The sequence below is a fragment of the Pinus tabuliformis genome, chromosome 2_2, assembly GCF_031772625.1.
Source record: "Pinus tabuliformis cultivar Carrire ecotype Pingquan chromosome 2_2, CPIR1, whole genome shotgun sequence".
Lineage (NCBI taxonomy): Eukaryota > Viridiplantae > Streptophyta > Pinopsida > Pinales > Pinaceae > Pinus > Pinus tabuliformis.
This window is the reverse complement of record NC_142300.1, coordinates 873,983,666-874,010,232: the sequence shown is the minus strand read 5'-3', so window position 1 is coordinate 874,010,232 and position 26,567 is coordinate 873,983,666. Positions and strand designations below refer to the sequence as shown.

At 38.6% G+C, this 26,567-nt stretch overlaps 1 protein-coding gene across 1 annotated transcript; it reads left to right on the top strand.

Moving 5' to 3' along the window:
• Positions 1–19,733: 19,733 nt before the first annotated feature.
• Positions 19,734–20,956, top strand: LOC149195773 (inositol 4-methyltransferase-like). The gene is made up of 3 exons (XM_089408020.1): positions 19,734–19,982; positions 20,021–20,492; positions 20,851–20,956. The coding sequence occupies exons 1-3, from the start codon at positions 19,734–19,736 to the stop codon at positions 20,934–20,936; spliced, it is 807 nt and encodes a 268-aa protein (XP_089264146.1). The 3' UTR covers positions 20,937–20,956.
• Positions 20,957–26,567: the final 5,611 nt, after the last annotated feature.

The window sequence follows — 26,567 nt, the reverse complement described above, 5'->3', positions numbered from 1 at the left end:
CACAACCGACAAACTGGAAATGATGCTCAAAGGGGAGCTTATTCATCAAAACCTACCCTAACAGTTTCATTCATCACCTGATCAAGTGAAATGAAACAACCAATGCAACCAAGTAAGTATCCCGTCTGCTGTTCGAATTCTCCGCAAGTGCTCACTTATGAACAACAAGAGAAAACTACTGAAAGGCAACTCCCATGACAACTTAGAAACAGATCCTTTGAATGATATGGATTCACTATCCACCTCCAAAAACACTGCATAAGGATCTTGAAATTCAAGCACACTAGAACTTAGCTCATCCAATGGATTACTTCTCGTTTCCTCATACCATGAATGCAAACTTTGATCTGAGCCTTGTGACGAGACCTCTGCTGAAAATGACAAAGAAACCGGCTGCCAGATCAAATTCATATCAGCACATGTTTCAAGCTCACATGTAGTTAATGGAGAAAGACTTTGACTGCAAACCTCATCCAAAACATCAGCTATTGGATCATGAAAAACCTGAAAAGACTGCTGCAATGTATCCATTGAAAATGTATGACATCCTTCTAGCTGTTCATCTTTTTCTTGAGAGATTTTATAAAGATTCTACCTTATAAACTAAAATGCTTCGAAACAAAAGGGCATAGAATCTTCCTGCATCATCAAATCATGTATTTCGGCTGCCATACCTTCATCTGTAATCTGCCCTTCAAGTTCATTTGGTGGCTGCAAATCTGATGCTACAGGCTGCTCAAGAATTTTGTTATCTGTCGCATCCTCAACATTAACATTGAGAAATTGTTGATTTGTGATAGGCTGTTCATTTGAAGATTTACTATGCAATCTACCCTTCAAAAACTGAAATGATTCAAAACAGAATGGTACAGAGTCACCTTGAATCATTAAATCATGTGTGTCCATTTCCAAGTCTTCAGCTGCAACTTGACAATCAATGGCTTTCGGGGGTTGCAAATCTGAATATGAGAAGTCTTGAACAAAATTTTCATTGCTCTCAAGATGATCCAAATCAAGGCTAGTCGATAGCTGATTTCTGATTGCATGGTAGTTATCTCTGATGAACTTAAACGAATCAAAACAAAAAGGCAAAGATCCTTCACTTACTTCAAACTTTGATGCACTTTCCTCGTCAATATCATAGCTGATATGTGATGGCTGAACATTGTATTCAAGCTGTTGAAAATGAACTTTTTCCTCCCACAAACTAGCTACTTGTTTGATTGCAAGATTAGCTTCTGTTTGGAGAACATAATCATCATCATACTGATCAAACCGAGGCAAATCATCAGTATAAAAGACATCATCAAGCATGCAGGTCATATCAACAGTTCTTTCTTCACCAAGGTGATCTACAAAACAATCATTATCAGATCTATGACAACTAGGATAAGAAACAAAATGTTTTGGATCAGCAACTTGTTCTTCTTCAATCAACAAGTTATGAGCTTGAACATCATAATCATTCCTTGTGTTGATTTTGTCCATCATCTTTTCCACTGCACTTACCAAAATGTCAAGCTTCACCTCTAGAGATGTTGACTCGGCCGGATCTATGTTTTTCATGTCTTCTTCTTTCAACCTTGCCCTTCGGATCAGCAGATGAGCCTCTACATTTACTGCACTGTTTTGCATCTCGTGAAGTGTTGCAATATCCCTTTCTCTCAGCTGAAACTCCATCTCCGGATCAAAGGCACCCAGATAGTGCAAGAGAGTAGATCTAGGAGAAGGTCTTATATCAACTGGCATCGAATAATAAACTTGGTTAAATCTGGCCGAAAACTATTGTACTATCTCCCCTGGCAATCTTTTCAGCTGGTTATACTCTTCTACAATCAAGAAAAGGTTCTGCCCGATCATCCACCTGTCGAGAAAAACTTTGACAAACTGCTGGAAATCTGAAATGCTTGCATCAGGCAGGGCTTTGAACCAACTCTTCACTTTGGCTTGCAAAGAAAGAGCAAAAAGCCTTATACTGACATCTTCTTCATCAACTTCAAAAAGATCTAGAAAATTCTCAAAATTCTGCACATGTTGCTCAGCTTTGACATTCTTACTTTCACCATCGAACCTCGGCAAGTATAGATCATAGTTTTTGGGGAAAGCATGAAGAACAGAAGGTAAAACAAGAGGTTTATACCGATCTGGAATTTTACAAGGTGTAGGGGTATGTACAGCAGGTATAGAATCGGTCTTGGTCTTTTGAGGTTCATCAATCTGAAGATGGTCATCACAAGATTTAGAAGAAAGGTCTTGATCAAGCTCAAAGGTATGCAAATCTTTGGTATTCACAATCTTCAAAGGGAAAGAATCAACTGCAAGCCTGGGATCTTTTCTCAAGCATAGTATACTTTGCAAAGCCTTCTTGACATTCTTGGGAAAAGAGAAGAAATAATTTATGACAAAGAACAAAATGTCTTGGATGAAATTCCAACTTGAATACCTGATCTGTCCATGTTGTCCTTTCATGTTTTTGCTGGTCGGGATCATCCTCCAGTGGAGTCTTTGGATCTGATCTCGAAATTGATTTTAGAGTCGCCAAGTGAATGATTTCAGCCTTTCAAGTGTCTGATCGTTGTCCACTATCACAATCAGATCTGAACTTGATTCATGTACTGGGGTAATATACAAATGAAGTGCTGTATTCACAAGCTCACGGAGATTGACTGAAGCATCGTTTATCTACTTGCGCTGATGCAAAGCAAGAGCGTTTTCGAAGGCTACCTGGCGTATCTTTAGACTCCGTCTAAGACTTATGAAATAAACACATCAGTCAGCAAACAATTTGTTCTCCCCAGTATGGTCGCCAATATGTTAGCGCTTGAAATTTCACCTCAGGCTGAGAAAGGTAAACCTCAAGGCAACATCAAACCACTTAGCCTCGTAGCTAGCCCTACGGGGCTGGAGAGGGCTCTCTCCGGTCTATCTCGGTAAAGATCTTCAATGGAAGAGATAACCAATAGGGTAACACTGATTTTAGGCTAGTAAACTGATCAAAAGGGTTGATTTGGGATTTTTAGGGTTTTTGGTGGCAAATTGGGGAGATGGCAATTTTGGGTGCGGGGATTGGACACAGTTTCTGCAGGGGGTTCTTTGGGGCGAGGTAGGAGACAGTATTGATGCCTTTGATAGAGGTGGATGGATGAGAATGACAGGTGAGGAGCTAAGGAGAGCAAGCAATAACCTTGAATTCCCCTTAAACAGTAGAAAACATTGATATTAAGCAAACTTAAAAGCAGAGCATGACAGTCATGAGTTCTACTTTAACACTTCATTTGCCTAATGTGCAGAAGGAAAAGTAAGGAAATTATTCACATAACACACTTACAAATACAAAGAGAAACACACCATCAACACATGTGTCCACAAGAATCCCAAAGAGGACTGCAAAACCTTGGTCTTCCTTTGCCAAAAATTGCAGAGATACAGTGAGTAATACAATAAGAGCTTCTCCCTCAAGAGTCCAACCTTCCAACCCCTGAAAATGACTAAGAAAATACATAATATAGGCAAGCTAACACCTTTCCTTGCCTCTAGGGGTCGAGCTCACTATCCTAGGAGTTGTTTCAACCACTTCTAAACTAAGCACTACAAACTAGGCAGTCAAAACAACTTGCCTCTATAAGTTAGGAAACAAATTCATTCATTTAATTTTCACCTTTTTCATGAATGAATCTTCTAGAAGAGGTACATAAGTGTAAAAGTGTCATAAAAGTACATTAATTACATCAAAGAGCATAATAACCCAAAAGTGGTCCGAAAAAGTCAAACAGGGTCAAACTGCGTTTTTCTGAGCTGTACACTGAAATTTGGAGAAATTTGCCTGACGGGTCGCGCGCATTTTGGGACCACTTTTGGGGCACTTCCAGGTGTCCAAATGGAGCAAGAGTAGGCTTGTTGGAAAGGTCTGTGAGTCTACTTTCCAACCCAACTGGAATTTCTGAATTTGGTGGTCATTTGCCCCTCCAAAATTGCAATCTCCCAAGACGGCTTTCTGTGTCTCAAAAATGTCGCAGAAAGTCATTTTTTGCTTGTTTTTTGACTTTCTGGAGGCCCAAAACTTCATAAAATTTCTTGCCCATGGATGAGCATATGTAACTTCTCATGAAAAATCTGGAAATGCTGAGTTTTTGCAAAATGGAGTTGCGAGGATGAAGGGTCGCGCGGGGGGTGAGACCCGTTAATGGAGAAAACCTGTAAATTGCCTGAAAAAACCAAAATTGACCCAAAATGTTCAAAATTTCTTGGTATTTGTGTTGTGGCTGAGCTATTTGGTGCCATGCTCCTTCAAGGAAGCCTCGGCCAAGATGTGGAGGGGGTCGGACCTTTTTCTTCATTTTTGTGCTTTGGCCAACCGCCTTTGGAGCACTTTCATCTTCGCCTTGCACACGTGCATCCGTGCCCAATAATGATTCTTCATGTTCCGGAGCAGGCTCAACTTCTGGTGTTGACTCACGGTCATCACTTTGCTCATAGTCGGTTTCGGTTTCTGACATTGTTTAAGGAGCAAAGTGGCTGAAATGTACTGCTGTTTTTGCTTGGTAAAATGCTGATTAAAATGCTATTTCAAGGGGACAAGAAGCACGAGGGGAATGTTAGGGGAGGGAAATTTTAAAGGGAAAATGGGAATAAATATATAAAACAGGGATTTTGGGAAAAATCATTGCAAAATCATTGCATATGCATCATTATATAAATTTGTTTACATGGGTATTATGAGAGGTAGGGTTAGGGTTTGATTTTTTACTTGTTAGGGAAGAGGGGTAGGGTTTAGGGCTTTTCACTAATTTTTCAAGGGAAATTTACATAGGAAGACAAGGAAAATGAAATGGGAAATGGGGAAAAAATGATTACAAGGGAATACCTTAAAACAGCATAAAACCCTAGGCATATTTTACAATTTTAAACCACAACCATATAGAGCTTTTTCTCTTGCACAATGAGATCTTTAAAACATGTATTCATGATGTCTTTAACCATAACAAGCAGCAATTTGTAAGTTGGAGGGCCTACCTTAGGCAATTTAGCAATTTTGTTGGCTACTTGGATGAATTTGTAGGTGATTTGATAAGGAGGGCGCTGACGGGTCGCGCGCCTCACCCAACGGGTCGCGCGCCACTGACGGGTCGCGCCCGTTATAAATTTGCACTGTCGGAGGGCGCTCAACGGGTCGCGCGCCTGGTCTGACAGGTCGCGCGCCTGTCCAGCTCAAAAACTTCGTCCAATCTCTCGCCCAATCTCTCTTGCAAGTGACTTAGATGCACAATGAGGCTCGATGGAGGGAGATTGGGCTTTTATAACCTTGATTTGAATTAATTTCATGCCCAAACCCACTTTATAATGTTTTTCTTTGACACTTTATAAATTTGACTTTTTTGGTTTCCTTTGTCCTGAAATTGACTCATTTGATGCTTTTGCTTGATACTTTTTGCAGGGATAACATCTAAGGGATCTTGGCAAGGGAGCCAGGGTTACATGCTGTCCTTTGAAGCCTTTTGAAATTTCATCACTTTTTACAAAAATTTGAAAAATGACCTTGGCCTTAAAAACAGGGTTTTTAAATCCAAGGTGAAAATTAACTGTACAAGATAGAAATTTGCGAAGAAACACCTTTAAAATCATCCCTCTGGCTTGCTAAGCACTTATTGACCTTCAGAGACATGACCTTGTAAACAAACTTGACCAAAACCCTAGACCTAGGAATTTGACCTCAAGACAAGACAAGACAAGCTTGAAAGAGATTAAGGACTGAAATGACTTTGATCCAGCAATGCCAAGAGGGGGACAAAGGCACCAGCTCCTCCATCAGAGTTATGGCATGCCTAATGGAATGCAGAAAATGACACTGATGAGACACCTACTTATGCAAATGCAAAGAGCTTTGATCGCTGATGGAGGGCTACTAGACCGACTCTAACATGTTGTATAATATGCGAGGTACCATGATGCAAATGGCCAAGTATTTTGTGCCAAAGTTCATCGACATTGTGACCTGCACTTTCTCCACCTTAGTGCTTAATGCAAAATAATCTTCCACATCTAGATTATACAGGTTCTTTACATGAACCCTGATCTGTTTCACCTGTCCCATGGCTATGTGTCTTAGGAACTCTTTTCCTTTGATTAATATCACTTCATAACCATGGTCTTCCAAAATTGCAACAAAGATGAGATTTTTCTTTAGGCCTAGAACAAACATGACATCCTTGAACCTAAGAGGGGAGCTTGACTCCCTCTGAAATGTGACTGTACCAATACCAGTCATAGTGTACCATTTTTCATCCCCTAGCTTAATGTGCACCTAGAGATCTTTCTCCTCCAAGTCATTGAAAAAATATTTACACCTTGTCATGTGGAACGATGCACTTGAGTCCAAGTACCACATGCTCCCCATCATCGTGCTCGACATGCATAAGATAAGAGTAAGGTCAAGCTCGAACTGTGAAGCCAAGGTTGAACATGCTACTCCTCCTAAACTCTTCTTGCTTGGATTTTTGTGTGGACACTTCATAGCATAGTGCCTGCATTCATGACAATGGAAGCATTTAATTTTTGATAGATCTTTCTTCTTTCCCCCTTGACTAGATTTTGGTTTGGTTTGAGATTTATTCCCTTTTCCCTTCTTTCCCTTTCAAGCCAATCCAAAGTTTTATTTATCCTCGCCCTTGGATGAGGTCCCATCTCTAGTATTCCGCCTTATTTCCTCCTATACCAAATCAGACCATAAGTGTTCCCAATTCAGTAGTTTCTCCCTTCCATTCACTGAATCTTGATAGTTATGCCAGCTCTTGGGAAGGCCCAGAAGGGCTAGGCTTACCAAGTCATCCTCTGAAACAATAATACCAACTATTGCAAGCTCATAACAAACTTGTGTGAACCTACTTAGATACTGTGGGATAGTGTCATTCTTCTACATCTTCATATTTCAAAGTTTATCCTTGAGCTCTAGCTTCTTGTGGTCACTACTATTATGGAATATATTTTCCAGTGTCTACCACATTGCATAATTATTTTCTTTCCCATGGAGATTGGTGACAATGTGGTCTCATCCCTCCAATATTATTCTCCTTGCCTTGGTTACATCTTTCTTCCATTGAGCAAGGTTTTCGACATCGTATTTCACTAGTTTTGCAACATCTCCCTTGATGTATTCTAGAAATCCGTTGTCATTGAATACATCCTCCATGCGATGAAATTAGAGTTGCATTCCAAGGCATACTCTAGCCTCAACCCATTGAAGGTCATCTTCTCAGCTCTGAAGAGATCCTACTACATTGAACTGCAAATTTGAACCTCCTGAGAAACAACTTCGAAATTCCTGCTCTAATGTGAATCCTTCTGTAATACCATGTAGAAATTATGGTGTATATTTTCAACTGCTCATGAACTTTTAATCAAAATTACAAGACAAAACCCTAGTCTACTACACTGTGGAAGTTAATTCTCAACTTAGAACAAAAATTTTAGACATGCAATAAGAAATAACACACATGCACACAATATCTTTCTTGGGGAAATAAATCTGGTAAAAACCCCAATGTATGCTTGCATTAATATGATGAACATAGATATATTACAATTGCTTTGCTCAACTAACACAACCTGCAAGTGAATAACCTCTCTCTCTACTCATTGAGAAGCTTTGACCCAGACTTACTCAATTTATGTATTTTCTTAAGCCCATATTTCCTTGTGCAATTCCTCGAGAAATTATTCCCCTATTATTTAGGAAATTTTCAAAAATGGATTGCGCAATTCCCAAGGTTGATCATCTGATTGCATGCAACACTTGTACACTCAAGACTAGTCTACAACTGATATTACATTGCCTTGGAATCTCCACCACAGCTGGGGAGCTCAAATTCTTTGCATGCACTAGTTATTTCTAGATTATTAATCAGTTAACTAGATGATCATTGAGTTTTATTGAAGTCCCACTGCACAACTAACCTTCCACGAGTTCCTCCAATAATTAGAACTAGTTTACTTGAATACAACTTGAGATAACTGACTTTGATTGATACAAATTAGCAATCACAAATTCTTAACTAAACTCTAACTCCTCTAACTTGAATTTAGTCAGTAAACTGGGTGACACAAGGCATGTCACAAAAGTTAATTGTATCCAAGTTGTATGCTGATGTGGAAATTCATTTTTTCTCAATTTAATGAAGGAAAAATCAAATTAAGAATTTATTGCTGCATTTTTCAACAATCCTTCAAGTGAATCTAATCCATGTTGTTGATGACAGTCAAGAGTTCCAGCACAATAATGTGCTAATAATAGCAACCAATAGATAGATGTAGCATTCAAAATAAATGAAACAGTGAAAAAACTCATATTAAAACAAAATTGATGGAGACCCTGAAAAGTACTCCTACTATGATACTGCTTATCCATGTTCAGATGGACCCCTAATCCTTTACCCTTACCTTTTTTTACTAGTGCCTCGTATTGAAAATTTGAAGACAAAATATTTCTTTTCTCTTAAAAAATTGTCTTAAAATCCCCCTCCATGTAGCAATGCCAAATGCAATGATAGACAAGTTGTCTCTAATGGTATTAGTATATATGAAAGGGACAAAAGAGGAATTGATGTCTGATAAATCTTGTCAGTAAAAGTTGTCGTGTTCTTCTTAGTCTACTACTCCCACAAAAAAAAGAGCCCAACAAATATTTGTCTTTATATAAGATAACGTGAATGGTAAGTAAAATAACAACATCGATATATGTGCAAGACAATAGTTGCCTACAAACTGGCGGAGTTAGACCGCACTATTAGAGTTAGTTTTGCAGTTGTTAGATAATTTTGTCTTAAATTGATATGTTTGTGTCTTAATTAATAATTGTCTTAAATAGGTTTCATCTAAAGTGGTCATTGTATTAAATATAAAATTGTATTAAAATATTTTTGTCTAAAATAGGTTTCGTCTAAAATATAAAGTTTTGTCTTCAAATAATTTTGTCTTAAATTATTTTTGTCTTAAATATAATATTTTGTCTTTAAATGTTTGTCTCAAACTACATTTGTCTTAAATATAAAGTTTTGCCTCAAAATATTTTTGCCTTAAATTATTTTTGTCTTAAATATAAAGTTTTGTCTTAAAATATTTTTATCTCAAACTGCTCTTGTCCTAAAATATTTTTGTCTTAAACTATTTTTGTGTTAAATATAAAGTTTTGTCTTAAAATATTTTTGACTCAAACTTCTTTTATCTTAAAGTTTATATTTAAGACAATTCAATTGATATTAAATTTTAATGTAAAATAACTAAAATAAAAAATGATTTTTTAAGACAAAAGATTTCTTTTGTCTTAAAAAAAATGTCTTAAAAGTTCCCTTGGTGTAGTAATGTGAGGCATCTTGCAGAGACCTTTGGGCCGAGACATGTATGCTTGCTAGGGTGTTGGTTGGAGATGACTCATGAAGCTCATGATGACATGAGGTTGTGACTTTTAGGGACTTCATATTATGGTGGACTTAGAGGATCTGATGCATTGAGGAGCTGAGGTCAGGGACTTTGATGTAGTATGGGGTGCATACTTTTGAATATATGTATGGGTGTGCTTGAGAGAGTGACTTGATGTGGAGGATCGATATGAGACACTTTCGAGTGATGGAGTTTCACCGATGGTGATCCCTTGGTGGCAACACATGGGCATGGGTTCAGCCGAGACTTAACCACCTTTTACACGTGGGAGCTGATTGGTCTATGAACATGGGCAGCACATGGGAGATGAGACAAGTGTATACTTGTTTCCTTGGTAGACTTGAGGGATGGCACATTGCAGATATGATGGAGGTTGCTTCATGGACCTGGATGTCGCACATCGAGAGTCGGATTGATGAGAGAATCTCTTCATATTGAGGAGATGGATTCTACACATATATGGATGATGTTGGGATAGATGTGACTGATTTCATGCAACACATTGACACCAAACATCATGGACAACATGTTGCAGATGAGATGGAGTTTACTTCATGGACTTGGGCATGGCTTACTTAGATGGAGATGGATTCTTGATTGAGTTGATGTTGTGACAGGAGTATGAGAAATGACTGATGATGGCATGAGGATGCGCATTCTCATGGTTTGAGCATGACAGTTGGACTAGCTACCCGACTAGTTCAAATCATGGGGTTCGGAAGTGTACAGAAATGTGTTAGCATTGTGTTGGAGTATCATGGCAGCAGTTCACACGATGGCGATACATGATGAGGTTGACACGATATGTTGTGGTAAGCATGTAGCTTGAGTTGGAGGGACCAACCTTCCATAATAGGAGCAGCATGTGGGGATTGCGACGGATGTGGGTGATGATCATGGATTGAGTAGACTTTCCGATTCATGGAGACATAAACCCTTATGGTTTGTGCGATGGTAGAGCAGAGGCAGGCAGCATGGGAATCTTTCTATGTTGGAGCTAGCGACACTTTGCTATGTCATATGATGGTGTTGTCAAGGACGACAAACTTTTAGAGTGAGGGAGTATGTCAAGCCCATGAGACAGGTGTGCCAGGTGGGCGTGTTTAACCGATGGGTTGACGAGAGTTGGCACGGGCACACGACGAGTGAGCGACGAGCTAGGCGGTTAAACGACGAGTTGAGGGCGCGTGTGAACGGTGCGACGAGTCGACCGAACGAAGGAAACATGCAACGTGAAATTCATCTTGTGAAAATGACTAAGTGCTGGGTGGTGGAAATTTTATGTGGGGGCGGTCCCGGACATGGGCACCCACACCATGGGCCGATGTGAACCTAGGGCGAGTAGGATGAAATAGTGGGTCGGCTTGGTGAGTCGACACCCCCAACGATGGGCCAACTACCATATAAGTAAAGCGTTGGGATGGTGGCAAAAATCATTCAAGCAAGTTTTCAGGTGTTCATGTGAGCTAGAGGGTGAGCTAACTTGGAGAGGACTGAAATTTGGCATGTTGCAGACGGACTCTTGGGCTGAAGCACTGAGCTGGGGCAAACGCAGAAAACGTAGTCGTAGGTCGAGCGAGGGCGTCGGGATGAACGGCCGGGCAAGAGCGTTCGAGGGCGCCGGGCCGAACAACCGAACAGGCAAAGTTGTTCGAGGACGTTCGAGCGAAGTCTTTCGAAGGTGTTCGGGTGAGGGCGTGCGAGGACGCCGAGCCAAACGAGTGAACGAGCGAGGGTGTGCGAAGGCATCAGGCCGAACGAGCGAACGGGCGAGGGTGTCGAGCTGAATGAGTGAACGGGCGAGGGCGTATGAGGGTGCTAGGCTGAACGATTGAACGAGCGAGCTTAGTCTGAATGTCTGAATGGGCGAGGGCATGCGAGGGCGTCCGCCTGAATGAGTTGAGGGCGTTCAACTGAACGAGTTGCAGGTGAACGATGTGCCGAATAGTGCGATGGTGAACAAGGTGGAACGGGCAGAATTATCCTTTGGCACTCTGAATGGTGGTTCGAGCAGTACAAACGGTGCAAGCTGACTTACATGCATTGATAGATATTGTACCAACGAAACTTAGGGTTTCGTGGAAACACTGTAAACTGAATAATTGTGAAGTATTGATATTATCGGGTAGACTCATATTTCATGGAGTTGTCCCTCCCGGTTTATTATCCGCTGTGCATTTATTTATAAAAGATAATAATGATGAATGATGTAAGAAAGTTTCCGTTGTGTTAATGAAGTTATACTTAGGAAAGTTGGAAAATAAACTAAGTATAGAAAGTAAGCGTAGTCCACGATCATAAGTATTGTTAAAAAGAAAGTGGTAGATGGTGCCGCACCTCCTATAGTGCAGTTGAAAGAGTACCGCCAGTGTAAAGGTGTGACAAAACTTGTCAAGAAAAAAGTGTTTGCAGTCAATACCACAGCGAAGGAAAAACTATTCCAGTGAAAGGAGAGACAAGGATTGAAATCAATGGAATGACGAAATTATTACCTTTGAATTCACCGAGAGAAACTCACTGAAGAGTAGTGAAACCCTTGTATGCTTGCCGCATCCCATAATCTACTTCCACGAGCAGGTTTAGCTACCAAAAAGGCCGGAAGGCACCAAAGCTTTACCATGGAAGAATTAGATGCAAACAAGGGCAAAATACCTTAGGGGGAATCTGCTTATGCAAACAAGGGAAAAATACCTTAGGGGTAGTCTATTTCTACAACGAAAATGACAGAGGAGCAATTAATTCCATCCATCTGATATGAGAATTAGATTTGACAGTCCCTTTGAAGAGAGCAGAAAATTAACTGTACGCCGGTCGGGGCAGAATTCCTTTCCTGTAAAACAAAGAGCAGACGGTTTCAGTGTTGGGTATTTTTAATGGAGAAATACCAAAACCAAAATAAAAATTCACCACAGAGACAATGCTCTGTTTACTCTGTTTTACAATGCCTCACAAAACATTACCAAATACATTTGTGCACTGCTGTGCATACATCCTGGTTTTCTCTCGCTGCTGCGAACACTTACATTTCACCCATGTGCCATACAAAACAAAGATGCAGAGCACGTTTTTCACTGCTCTCTTTTTTTTACAATAGTCAATGCACGAGCCCTTTTCATTTTTTGAAAACAAAATAAAATAAAATAAAACACAATTACTTTTACGTGCCGTAAATATTTTTAACACCCATGCCTTTCTTTAAATGCACCACCATACCTCCGATACATATAAAAACATTAAAATTTAAATCACCTTACCTATTCTCTACGGTAACAATTAATTCATTAATTATTTTACCGCGGTCAACCAAAAATGAAATTCACTCCACGCAAAGTCATTAATGTATGTTCGTATGCAGGTTTGGGCAATCAACGGACGAAAAAGGTGGAGTAGATCGAACGGAGGAGGAGAATATCGGAAGGCCAACATATGCTGAACATTAACTCCCGAGATTCTTACGTTGCGTTACGTCAGGGCTGAACCACGTGTCGGCTCCAAATTATATCGGAGCTCCTTGCTGGATTATTCCTTCGTCGACAAATCGCTCCGAGAAAATCCGGTGAACGGTTTCTGGCTTGGTTCACGGTTTCTGGTGGTCTGCGTTGAAATTAGATTTCAACACTCCCCTTTAATTTCAACAGCTGGGCATTCGGTCATACCGAGACACTTCCTCAAAAATTCAAAGCTCTTCTGATCCAGTGGCTTTGTCAAGATGTCTGCTACCTGTTCTTGAGTCCTGCAATGTTCTAGGACAATTTCTCCATTGTTCACCAATTCTCTGATGTAGTGAAACCTTGTATCAATGTGTTTCGTTCTTTTATGAAACACTGAATTCTTTGACAATGCAATAGCTGAGCTATTGTCACAAAAGATGACTGTCGCTTTTGCCTGCTCTTGGCCTAAGCTTCTCAACATTCTCCTCATCCACACTGCTTGACATGCTGCTGCTGTAGCTGCCACATATTCAGCCTCTGCTGTAGACAATGCTACAATGGACTGCTTCTTAGAATCCCATGAAATGGCTCCTGAACCCATATTAAATACATAACCGGAAGTGCTCTTCCGGTCATCTACACTTCCAGCCCAATCACTGTCAGTGTATCCAACCAAATCTAAATGTTCTGAGGCATGATATAGAATTCCAAACATTTTAGTGCCTTTGACATACCTCAAAATTCTCTTTGCTGCCTGCCAATGTGCCTCCTTCAGCCTCTCCATGAATCTGGAAATTAAACTAACAGCATACATAATATCAGGCCTAGTTGCTGTTAAGTACATAAGGCTGCCCACAATGCTTTTATACAAGCTAGGATCAAAATCCTTGCTGCTGTCCTCTCTGCTGAGCTTTAATCCCATCACTGTGGGAGTGATTGCTGCCTTGCATTCTTCCATCTTAAATCTGCCCAAAACTTGATTTACATATCTTGCTTGAGATATAAAAATTCCTTTTTCATTTTGATCTACTTCTATGCCTAAGAAGTATCTCAACAAACCCATGTCAGTCATTTCAAATTCATCCTTCATGACTGATTTAAAATTCTCAATAAGATAAATATCATTTCCAGTGAAAATAACAGCATCTACATACAAGACGACAATTAAAATTTTACCATCCTTTTCCTTGATCTAGACTGTGGGTTCTCCTTCACATTTGTCAAATTCATTATCTAATAGATATGAATCTATCCTGCTGTACCATGCTCTTGGCACTTGCTTCAGCCCATAAAGAGCTTTCTTCAACTTGCACACTTTGTGCTCTTCACCTTTCTTCTCATATCCGAGAGGCTGTTCCACATAGACCTCTTCCATTAACACTCCATTTAGGAATGCTGATTTCACATCCATTTGGTAGACTTTCCATTTGTTTTGTGCTGCTATGGACAGCACTGCTCTCACTGTTTCCATCCTTGCAACCGGTGCGAAAGTCTCCTCATAATCTCTCCCATATTGCTGCTTGTAGCCTTTGACAACCAGCCTTGCCTTGTGCCTTTCTATCTTGCCTTCAGAATTGCTCTTGGTCTTATAGACCCATTTCACACCAATGACTTCTTTGCCTTTTGGTAACTCAACCAAATCCCATGTTTTGTTTCTCTCTATGGCATTCATCTCCTCATCCATAGCTTCTATCCATTTCCTATCTTTAATTGCTTCTTCGAAATGAATAGGATCATCAACTTGACAATACAAGGCAAATAATGAATTCATTCCTTCATCATAAATGTCACTTAGATTTCTAAACTTCTTACCTCGTTCACTTGGTGTGCAAGTGCTTGAAGATGCACTTGAATTTCCTCCTTGTGGTGTGCTTGGAGAAGCACTCTCATTGATCCTCAATGGTGTACCTTGCTGTCCTTGTGTTGTCCTCAATGGTGTCCCTTGCTGTCCTTGTGTTGGCGCTGCTGTTTGGGGATGTATTTCAGCCACCTCCTCATCATCTTCATCATGAGACAAATAGTTTTTGACATTCACTGTTTTCTCTATGCTTCCATCCCAAGCTTCCTCTTCAATGAATTGAACATCCCTGCTTACAAAGAACTTCTTGGTAGATGGAATGTACAGCCTGTAGGCTTTGGATTCATCACTGTATCCAATGAAGATGCATTTCTCCCCTTTGCTGTCCAACTTCCTCCTTAGCTAATATGGTATGTGTGCATAGGCCACACACCCAAAAACTCTCATGTGGGTGACTCCTTGCTTTCTCCCACTCCATGCCTCTTCTGGCACTTTGTTCAAGACTGCTTTTGTAGGACACCTGTTCAATATATAAACTGCACAATGTACAGCTTCAACCCAATACTCATTTGGCAAATGCTTTGCCTTCAACATGCTTCTTGCCATCTCCATGATGGTTCTGTTCTTCCTTTCAACAACTCCATTTTGCTGTGGGGTGTACCGAATTGTGAACTGTTTATGTATTCCATTTTCTCTACAAAACTTTAGGAATTCATTTGAGATATACTCACCTCCTCTATCAGTTCTCAATACTTTTATGTGCAGCCCGCTTTGGTTCTCCACAAGTGCTTTGAAATTCTGGAATTTCTCAAAGACTTCACTTTTGTTCTTGAGGAAATATATCCAAGTCTTTCTTGTAAAATCATCAATGAATGTCAAGAAATATAGGCTGCCAGCTAATGATGGAGCTTGCATTGGTCCACACAAATCTGAGTGGATAATCTCTAAGGGTGTCTTTGCCCTTATGCTTTTCCCTGATGGAAAACTTTCTCTATGTTGTTTGCCCAAAATGCAACCTTCACATAGGCTGTCCGGTTTCTCTATCAATGGTAATCCCTTTACCATTCCTTTTCTGCTCAATAAGTTTAGACCTCCAAAATTTAGATGCCCGAATCTCAAGTGCCATAACCAGTTCTCATCCTTTGGCACGCTTTGGAAGGCCTCTTGGGTGACTGCTGCAATTTCACCTTTGTTTTTCATGTCTGCCCTGATCCGGAGAGGGAACATCTTGTTCCTTGTCATCCTCACTTCAGCAATGCATCTTTTGCTGGGTGGTATATCCATGATGGTGCACACATCATTTACAAAGTAAACATTGTAACCCTTTTGGATAAGCTGTCCAACACTCAAGAGGTTACATCTCATTCCGGGGACATAGTAGACATCTGCTATGGTTTTCCTTTCTCCTTGTTTTGTAAATATTTTTATCTCCCCTTTTCCCATAACAAACACTTTACTATCAGTTCCTAGTGTGACCTCTGATTTCAAATTCTGATTTAAGGCTGAAAAGAGGGCTATATTCCCTGTCATATGGTTGCTGCAACCTGAGTCTAAAAACCATATGTCTTCACTATGTGTTTCGACCATGTTACAAGCTAACAGGGCATTTTCTTGACTGCTGTTTTCTCTTGTAACATTTGCATTTTGTCTGCTGTTCATATCATGTTGTTTCTTTCTACAATCACTTGCATAATGTCCATACTTTTTGCAATAATAGCATTGAACATTAGATTTATCATACCTTTGTCCTTGAGCATGATGTTGTCCTCCTAGTTGGCTGCTGCCTTGACCTTGGTTCTGATTTGGATTGCTGCCTCTTCCTTGTGCATTTGCTGGGCTGTTCCTTCCACCTCTGTTCTGGCTTCTGCCTCTTCCTCTTCGGTTTCCTCTTCCTTGACCTCTTCCTCTTCCAAAGGACATCTGGGTCTTGAAGGCTTGCTCAAGAGATGAGTTTTCATTCCTACTCAACCTCTGCTCATGTGTTATCAGTGATGCATGTAGCTCATCAACTGAATAGTTTGAGAGATCCTTTGTCTCTTCAATGGTGGTGACTATGGCATCAAACCTTGAGGGTAAGACCCTCAATATTTTCTCCACAATCCTTCTATCTTCAATGGTTTCTCCATGAGTTCTCATTTGTGTGATTACTCCAATCACATGAGTGAAGAATGATTCAATGTTGTCTGACTCCTTCATGTTCAAGTTTTCAAAATCCTTTCTCAGCAATTGTAGTTTTGCTGTCTTCACTCTCTCCATGCCTTGATAGGCTGTCTTGAGGGTTTGCCATGCTTCATTTGATGTTTTCGCTGCTGCTATCCTTGGAAATATACTCTGGTCTACTGCTAGATGCAACAATAAAATGGCCTTTGCATCCTTCTTCCTATTGCTCTTCAGGAGATCTCTCTCTCCCTGAGTTAATGCATTGAACTCATTTTCATCTGCTACTTCTTCAAAACCATCTTCAACTATTTCCCATAAATCTTGAGAGGCAAACAGGGCTCTCATAGTTATTGACCAGTAGTCATAGTTCTTCCCATTAAACTGTGGGAGCTGGGTGTTAAACATACCCATACCAGTGCTTGTGCTGGCCATTCCTTGCATTCTGATCTATGCCTCTAAATCCTTGACTGTATGTTTAAAACTGACTGTCTCTTTAGTAACAAACAAGATAGCTGTGAAGAATACCTGAATCCTTCGTTGTCTGAGTCTTCTGTCTGCCTGAGAAGTTTTGCTGCAGCTACAAACCTTCTCCCTTCAGCTTCTTTAACTTCTTTAAAGAGCCTAAGCCTGCTCTGATACCACTGTTGGGTATTTTTAATGGAGAAATACCAAAACCAAAATAAAAATTCACCACAGAGACAATGCTCTGTTTACTCTGTTTTACAATGCCTCACAAAACATTACCAAATACATTTGTGCACTGCTGTGCATACATCCTGGTTTTCTCTCGCTGCTGCGAACACTTACATTTCACCCATGTGCCATACAAAACAAAGATGCAGAGCACGTTTTTCACTGCTCCCTTTTTTTTACAATAGTCAATGCACGAGCCCTTTTCATTTTTTGAAAACAAAATAAAATAAAATAAAACACAATTACTTTTACGTGCCGTAAATATTTTTAACACCCATGCCTTTCTTTAAATGCACCACCATACCTCTGATACATATAAAAACATTAAAATTTAAATCACCTTACCTATTCTCTATGGTAACAATTAATTCATTAATTATTTTACCGCTGTCAACCAAAAATGAAATTCACTCCACGCAAAGTCATTAATGTATGTTCGTATGCAGGTTTGGGCAATCAACGGACGAAAAAGGTGGAGTAGATCGAACGGAGGAGGAGAATATCGGAAGGCCAACATATGCTGAACATTAACTCCCGAGATTCTTACGTTGCGTTACGTTAGGGCTGAACCACGTGTCAGCTCCAAATTATATCGGAGCTCCTTGCGAGATTATTCCTTCGTCGACAAATCGCTCCGAGAAAATCCGGTGAACGGTTTCTGGCTTGTTTCACGGTTTCTGGTGGTCTGCGTTGAAATTAGATTTCAACATTCAGCTGTAGCAGAGGAGCAAATGTCGAGCAGAGCTGGGGTAAAACCGGGTAGTTACCATATACAAGGCCGATGAATCACAGTCGTCGGATGTAACCCTAGACAATGAACGGGCCGATCGATGCCAAGTATCAGGTGGAAGGTTTTCGAGAGGGTTCGAGAGTCGTGGGTGTACACCACGACAGTCATTAGTCGAGGTCACCCTTCCCAAATATTGAGTAAAGGGTAACCATTGTTATGACAAGGTAAACAAAATTTACCAAAACCATATTATAAATGTTTAATGTTTGAAATTGAACCTCGGGGGTATCATTAAACCATGGTTATTAAATCACCGAGTGAACAGTAACCATTGTTATGACAAGGTAAACGAACAATACCAAAACCATAATATAAATGTTTAATGTTTCGAATTGAACCTCGGTAGTATCCTTAAACCATTGTTATTAAATCATTAAACCATTGATATTAGATCATGACTATTAGAACATGAATATGTAAAGCATAGTGAAAACAATCAAGTTTTACTGGCCATGTTAATAATAATAAAAAATTATGCTGGTACATGTTACAAACAACTTCGATACAGACCATGACCTGACTATGTGCCACACAAATCCTTTACCTTTAATTATAGTTATCAAATTAGATTTGAATGGGGAAAAGTCAAGAAAATTTCCATTACAAAATAATAGGCCATATAACATTAAAACTGATCCATATGTTTCTGTTTTTGATACATACATTTGACATGGGTATTTGTACATATATTTCAGGTCGCGGTTTTCAATATTAATATGCTTTCAATGACTGCGGGTGCTTCGTACTTCGTACATCGAGAAAATACCAACCACCTGAAGGACAAGTTTGGGTTGAATTTGTTCAAGATATGAGGCGGAGGTTCAGTCATGGCTTTCGGTACCCAAATTTTCAATGAATTTGTTTAAGTTAAGCCATCGAACTAAGTGTTTTAGATACTAATTAATTCTGTGTGGTCGAGTGTTCAATATTTGGTTTATCCATTAAAAACGTCATCCGTGATGGTCAAAATGTCATCTTTCATAACTGAAAATATAGTTGTGAATATGGTTCAATTGTTAAGTAGGGAGATTATAAGTTTTATGATCCCATTCCTGATAAAATTATGTATCTCCGAGAGCTACTGCTCCAGACACGATTTTTTTAGTTGAAAAATCATGTCTCACGACTTTTTTAAGTTGAAAACTCATCTCTCATATACGTAACTAGAGCTGCTTCTCCAAACACGATTTCTTTAGTTGAAAAATGATCTCTCAGATTTTCATTCATATACGTACCTGTATCATTCATATACGTAAATGTAATTGGACCTGAACTTGTGTCGCTTGCAGATGAGCACTTCAATTTTGAGCCACAATCCAGTCCGTGACGTAGAAGATTACACAAGGCCACCACCAAATAATGTAAATTTGGCATCCCTATTCGTTTGCATTATAGCTTTCCAGCCGAAGTTAGTGAAAACATGAAAGGTATGGATATCCAAACCCTGGGAAAGGAAGGTCTGGTTGAGTCTCGGGATATGAATATCCAAGCAGTTGAGGACGAAGAGGTGCTCCAGGGTTCGGCCCTAAGCATGGCGTTTTCCGTAGTAAACCCCTTTCTGCTAAAATGTGCCCTTCGTCTTAAAATCCCAGATATCATCTGGAAAGCCGGTCATGATGTTGCTCTCTCCGTTCACCAGATCGCCTCCCAACTCCCCTCTGAAGCCACGCTCTTTCCCGTATTCTTACTTACCTTTCCAGTATGGGAATCTTGCAGACGATCAAGCCAACGGAGGGAATTAGTGCACCAATGAACATGAAATACACCCTTACCAATCTCACCAAAACCTACTTCATGTCACGCGATATTAATTCCTTAAGCCTTGTTCCCTTCTTTCTATTGCAGACACACCCAGTTTTCGTGGCCCCCTGGGACCATATTCACGAACGTGTCCTTCATGGGTGCGGTAATTTCAAGAATTCCAGTGGCAATGGCCAAGAATTCTGGAATTTCACAGCCAGCAATCCGGAGTTCAACGCCATCTTCAACGCAGGCATGGTGTCGCTCACAAAGGTCGGTATGACTGAGATCTTGGCTACTTACGATGGCTTCAAAGACGTTAATGCGCTGGTAGACTTGGGCGGAGGGCACGGAGAAGTGTTGAGTCTCATAACTGCTGCATATCCTCATATCCACGCCATCAATTATGATCTTCCTCACGTCATCGCAACTGCACCCCATCTCCCCGGTAATCCTAATTCCATTTCGCCACCTTCTTTTTTATATGTTTATTTCTGTTCCATTTATCTTCTTCAATGCATAAATCCTCTGCAAGTTGTTCAGAATACACTGAATTATATTTAGAAAACCACCCATCTTTATTTATCTCTTTATTATTCTATTTAGCTATGCTATTTTTCTTATGTGGTTCATTCATTAATCTGGTAAATTACATCCACTAACAACATGTACCTGCTATTCGGAAAAATCGAGATAAATAATCACCCTACATAATCACGTCACACGACACAGCATGAGATTTCGCAATGTTGTTTCACAGCATGAGATTTGGGCATGTTGTTTTAATCGTATTGTCATTCACACAGGCATACAACACATGAGCGGAAACCTGTTTGAGAGCGTACCCTCGGCAGATGCGATTTTTATGAAGGTGAGAAATACTGTTCGTTAATCTGGCGGATCTTCTTCCTACGCTAATTATGTTATAAACATTTAATTTTGATTTATCTATCAAAGATGTTACTACTGTACCTAATTTGTAAGTTTATTTTGGATTTGTCAACGAAAGCATCAAGCTACTTAACAACTGCTACCAGGCTGTCCCAAATAAAGGAAAGCTAATAATAGCAGAGGCTGTCCTGGATATAACTGATGATTCTGACTTGATAGGATCTGGGAAAGTCGTGCATGCTCTTATGTTCAATCTTTCACCAGGAGGTAGAGAAAGGACCCGAGAACAATGGAATGAACTCAAAGCAGCTGGTTTTTCTCTCTCTAAGATCGTCGGAAGGAAGGGCACCTTAACTAAAATTATCGAAGCAATCAAGTGCTAAATGTTTAGTGAAGCCCTACACTAGGTTACTTAGGGCAGAAACTGAGCTGTCTCTAGTTCACTATAAGTGTCCTTCAACCAAAATAAATGCACCAAGTTGTGATGTAATAACATATTTTAGGTGTAATTTATTGCATTACGAAATATAACTATGTGATTTCTGAGTATTCACCTTCAAGTTATGTTCACCTTATCGTGTGTCGTCATTTGAATTGATTATATTGCATAAATGATCTCATAAGTGATTTGATTTTCATTGCATTATACATTTCTCATCCTCCATTGTTATCCCATAATTTTAATGAACAAACAGCCTATTTCAGAAGGATGTCGATAAATCTTTTACCCCTGTAGTCCATGTAGTACGGGGATTCTCTTTTGGTTTGAAACACTAGGTTATTTCTGATCTCAGTCCTGTTTTTTTGGATCTCCTGATTTTTCTGGATCTAAAGTTGCCTATTTATTGAGAGGTAACTTTAAATGATATGAGTCCTAGGATGATTAATGAAAATGGGGTGTTGCTAAATATGAGATAGTAATTTTCGTCATGTTTTAATTATTATTTATATTTTGTATAATTATTTTTTATATTTTGTATGATTTTTTATTTATGTGATATATAAATAATATTAATAAAAGTAGTTGGAAAATTAATTGGAAATAAATAAACTCAATAATAATATTTCTTTAATATATCTTATTAGGATTCTAAGATAAAAAAGGTCTAGGTATCTATATGACCTCGTAACAGCACGATGTTTTAATAACCATAAATCTACCAATTGAGCTGACAATTGAGCTATTCAGTCAAAGTACCCACTATAACCACTAAAACCCGAATTGACTCCCAACTATCACATATGCACATATGCATAAGATCAAAATGTATTTATATGTTTATTATCCTATTATCAATGCTTTATTTTTCATTATTTCTTTATATTATATATGTTTTAATTTTTATGTTTTTAGATTTTCAGCAAAATAAAATTTAATTTAATTTGATATAAAACAGTTTTCTTAATATTTTATATTTTACTTTATTTTCTTATTTTTTAATTAGATTTCTAATTTCTATTAGATAAATTTAAAAAAATTATAGACTTTAACATTATCTTTATTAACGCCTGATTTTTTTAACTTTTTTAATATGATTAGTTTATTGATAATATATATTTCTTTAATGTTAAAAATTAATTAATATACAAATAATATTTTTTTTTGTAATTTTTTGTATTAATTAATTGATTTTACCAAGGCTGGTGGGTGGGTAACAACATTTTCAAAAACTCTAGAGTCCGCAGAATTTCAAAAGCTCGCAGAGAATTGGGAGTGAAGTATATATATATATATATATATATATAAACAAAAGCATGTAAAATGATGAATTAGATATCAAAAACATAAAAACATGGATTAAACTATATAGCATCAATCATCTAGAAGTTATAATCTTCATCAACCACATGTACATAAGTTACAACTTCTCATTTATATAGTATGTAATGGTGCAAATAACGAAAATAGCATTGAGTGCAATCCATCGCTGAATCTAAAATAAGTCATCAAAATGGCTCTAGATGGCTCCTAACATCCAAAAAATCATAGTACAACAAATACCTACATAACATCAAAATCATTTCCTATCTTGAGATATTTGTCATTAATTTCACCACCTAAGCATTAATATGAGACAAAAAAACATAGCAAGATCTTGTTTGAGTGACAGACACATACATATAGGGCTTGGAGCTCTTGATTAATTACGAGTTCCATACCCTATTACATGACAAAATCCAACGGAAAAATTGCAATTCCCCAATCCTAAAAAAATCATAAATTTGTTGGATTTTGAGTGACATCTAAAATTGTATTGTTCTCCCTATGAAATCCAATGAGGCTAGAACCACTCTCAAACATCTACACAATAATGTTGAAAATTTAAGTAAAAAGATGAAAATAGAAAATAAAAAAGAATGTAAGTTTTACTGAGATCATAAACTTGAATATTAAGTTGCCTCACTAAAAAAAATTATATTTAAAACATTTTTATGAATTTTTTTTTTTTTTAAACACACTACTGAATCACTCTCAATTCACTCCAGCTCAAAGCACCCTTAAGGAACATATTTGCGAGAAGGAGAGGGCGTTCCCTGCAACCCTGGATTTAATATTTTGTTTTTGTTACTCCATATTTCTTAATACAAACAACATCAAGCAATAAACCTCAAAAAATAAGTACCCTTAAGGAGCAGATTTAGGAGGAGCAAATTTGGGAGGAAAGGGCGCTCCCTGCAACCCTGAATTTAATATTTTGTTTTTTTTTACTCCATATCTTTTAATACAAACAACATCAAGCAATAAACCTCAAAAAACTATTAGTATTATAAACCATCTGTCGAAACCCCGAGTCACTCCCTATTAGCTTGGCTCGAAACGCGCTTCAAAAGTGGAACAACTCCCCACAGCCCCAGATTTTACATTTACTTTTATTACACGATAATGTTTAATACAAACAACATTTAACAATAAATCTCAATAAATTATTAGTATTAAAAAGCATAGGTGGACTATATCATCCAAATTCAATCTCATACTTCCAAATTCAACAAACTGAAGTCATTGCTAATTTGAATCTATTCACGCTATAACACCATTGTTGGAATTTAATTCCAACTGCAATATAAACAGCTGGACAGAAATCTGATTTGCTGTAGATATTCCAGACTGTTGGATGCCTCAAAGTCATGCTTGATATTTTCCACATTAATGTGCATTAAATTTTCAGCATTAAATTCCCCTGCAACAGCCGACTTCATTTCTTCAAAAGGCATCACCACTTGCTGCATTCAATACGCAGATAAGCTTTAGAAGATATTTGTATTATTTTATTGTTTAAATTCAAATATGTTTTAACATATAAATGTAATGAACAGCAATTCTGTTTTAAGTTAGAAGAATGATAGAGAGTCTTTTCTGTAATGCACAGTAGTGCTAAAGCTGTAATTTTCTGAGATGGTGAAAATTGGTTTGTGGAACTAAAGTGTTCCTGTTGTAATCCTTCTGTCAAGAGGAAGATGCTCTTCAGCATAATCTTTTGTGAAAATCCCTCTGTGAGGAAGACAAATATGTATCAGTTGGTTTACTGTTTATGAATACAAGTTTTTTTTGCGCGTTGCTGTTACACTGTAAGCCGAAAATAGTTTCTTTTTGCGCGTTGCTGTTACACCGTAACCAGAAAATAGTCTTGACATCAAAACAGAGTGTTGCTGATACACGAGTTTCAGCATTGCTGAAACACCGATGCTATTACACTACAAACAGCAACTGACGAAACTACGTTGCTGAAACACCAGTTTCTGCGTTGCTGAAACACCGTATTCTGCAAATGATTTTTATTTCCGCTGTGTAAAAACAGAGTATTGTCTTGTTTTTCAGTTTTGTTTAGAATTATCAGAAATTCCAACATGGTATCAGAGCTGGTCTAGGCACCGAGTGAGTCAAAAACAGAGTTTGTTTTTTCACTGTAAGAGCTGTAAGAAGCTTATTGAGCAGATTTTCTCCAGCAGAGAAAGTTTTTGCCTGTTTTTATTTATACAGTCAGTATCTCTTCTTTATTCATACAGGTTAAGATGGCAGATGCTGGAACAGGTTTGACAAATTCCCAACTGCCACAGTTTAATGGGAAAAATCATAGTTATTGGTCCATAACAATGAAAGCATTGTTTGTTTCTCAAGGAATATGCGAGCTGGTTGAAATTGGCTATGCTGAACCTGCAGATGCAACAGCCTTGGCTGCTTTGACAGTAGCAGAAAGAGACCAGTTGAAGAGCGACAGGAAAAAGGATGCCAAAGCTCTCTTTTTTCTCTTCCAATTAGTACATGAAAGTGTTTTATCACGTATTGCAGCAGCAACAAAATCCAAGGAGGCATGGGATATTCTGAAAACTACCTATCAAGGCATGGAGAAGGTGAAGACTGCAAAGTTGCAGATGTTGAGGAGAGACTTTGAAACACTCAACATGAAGGAATCTGATACAATAGATTCATTCTTCACTCAGGTTATTGGGTTGATAACCCAGATAAGATCTCATGGTGAGATTCTTGAAGAAAGAAGGATTGTAGAGAAGATCTTGAGAATTTTACCCTCAAGGTTTGAATCTATTGTGGTAGCAATAGAAGAAACAAAGGATCTCTCACAGTTCACAGTAGATGAACTGAGTGCTTCTCTTATATCTCATGAACACAGACTGAGTAGAGAAACAGATTCCTCTTTTGAGCAAGCATTCAAGACTCAGATGTCTTTTGGCTAAGGAGAAGGTCGAGGTAGAGCAAATAACAGAGGTCGTGGAAGAAGCCAAAACAGAGGAAGAAATAATCCTACAAGCATAAGCGGAAGGAGCTGCAATTAGAACCAAAATGAAGGTTCAAGCAAACAGCAAGCTCATGGACAAAGGTATTACAAATTCCAAGTCCAATGTCATTATTGTAAGAAATATGGGCACTACGCCAATGAATGTAGGAAAAAACAAAATGACATGAATAGTAGGCAGAATGCTAATTTTTCAAATGAAGAAGATAAGAATCCAAAGATTGTGTTTTTAGCATGTAACATTGCACAAGACAAACAAGAAGATTTTTGGTTCTTAGACTCAGGTTGTAGTAATCACATGACTGGAAATATTGAAATGTTTGCCAATCTGGATGAAAATGTGAAATCTGAGGTAACAACAGGAACTGATAGTAAGATATCTGTCAAGGGTAAGGGCAGAGTCAGTATCCGAGCAAGAAATGGAGAACAGATGATTGTGCCAGAAGTATACTATGTACCTGGTCTGAAATGTAATCTTTTGAGTATTGGACAGCTCATTAACAAAGGTTACAATGTGTTTTTCAAAGATCATATGTGTACAATCAGAGACATACGTCCAAGTAAGAAGATCATTGCACTGGTGCAGATGACCAGCAATAGAATGTTTCCTCTCAAGCTCAGGGCATATTTGAAGGAAGGAAGAACTATTGTAGCTGTAACACAAGAAGTCTTTCAGGAACAAGTGAAAGATGAGAATTGGTTGTGGCACTTGAGATTTGGACATCTCAATTTCGAAGGCTTGAATCTGTTGCAAAGAAAGGGAATGGTAAAGGGATTGCCATTGATCGAGAAACCGAACAGCCTTTGTGAAGGCTGCATCTTGGGCAAGCAACACAAAGAAAGCTTTCCAGCAGGAAAGAGTATAAGGGCAAAAGCAC

Excerpts from the sequence above, each read along its gene's own strand:
- LOC149195773 (XM_089408020.1), top strand. The coding sequence starts at position 19,734 with ATGGATATCCAAACCCTGGGAAAGGAAGGTCTGGTTGAGTCTCGGGAT. Across the intron at positions 19,983-20,020 it reads CTGAAGCCACGCTCTTTCCC|ACGATCAAGCCAACGGAGGG; the intron begins GTATTCTTACTT and ends GGAATCTTGCAG. Across the intron at positions 20,493-20,850 it reads AACTGCACCCCATCTCCCCG|GCATACAACACATGAGCGGA; the intron begins GTAATCCTAATT and ends TCATTCACACAG.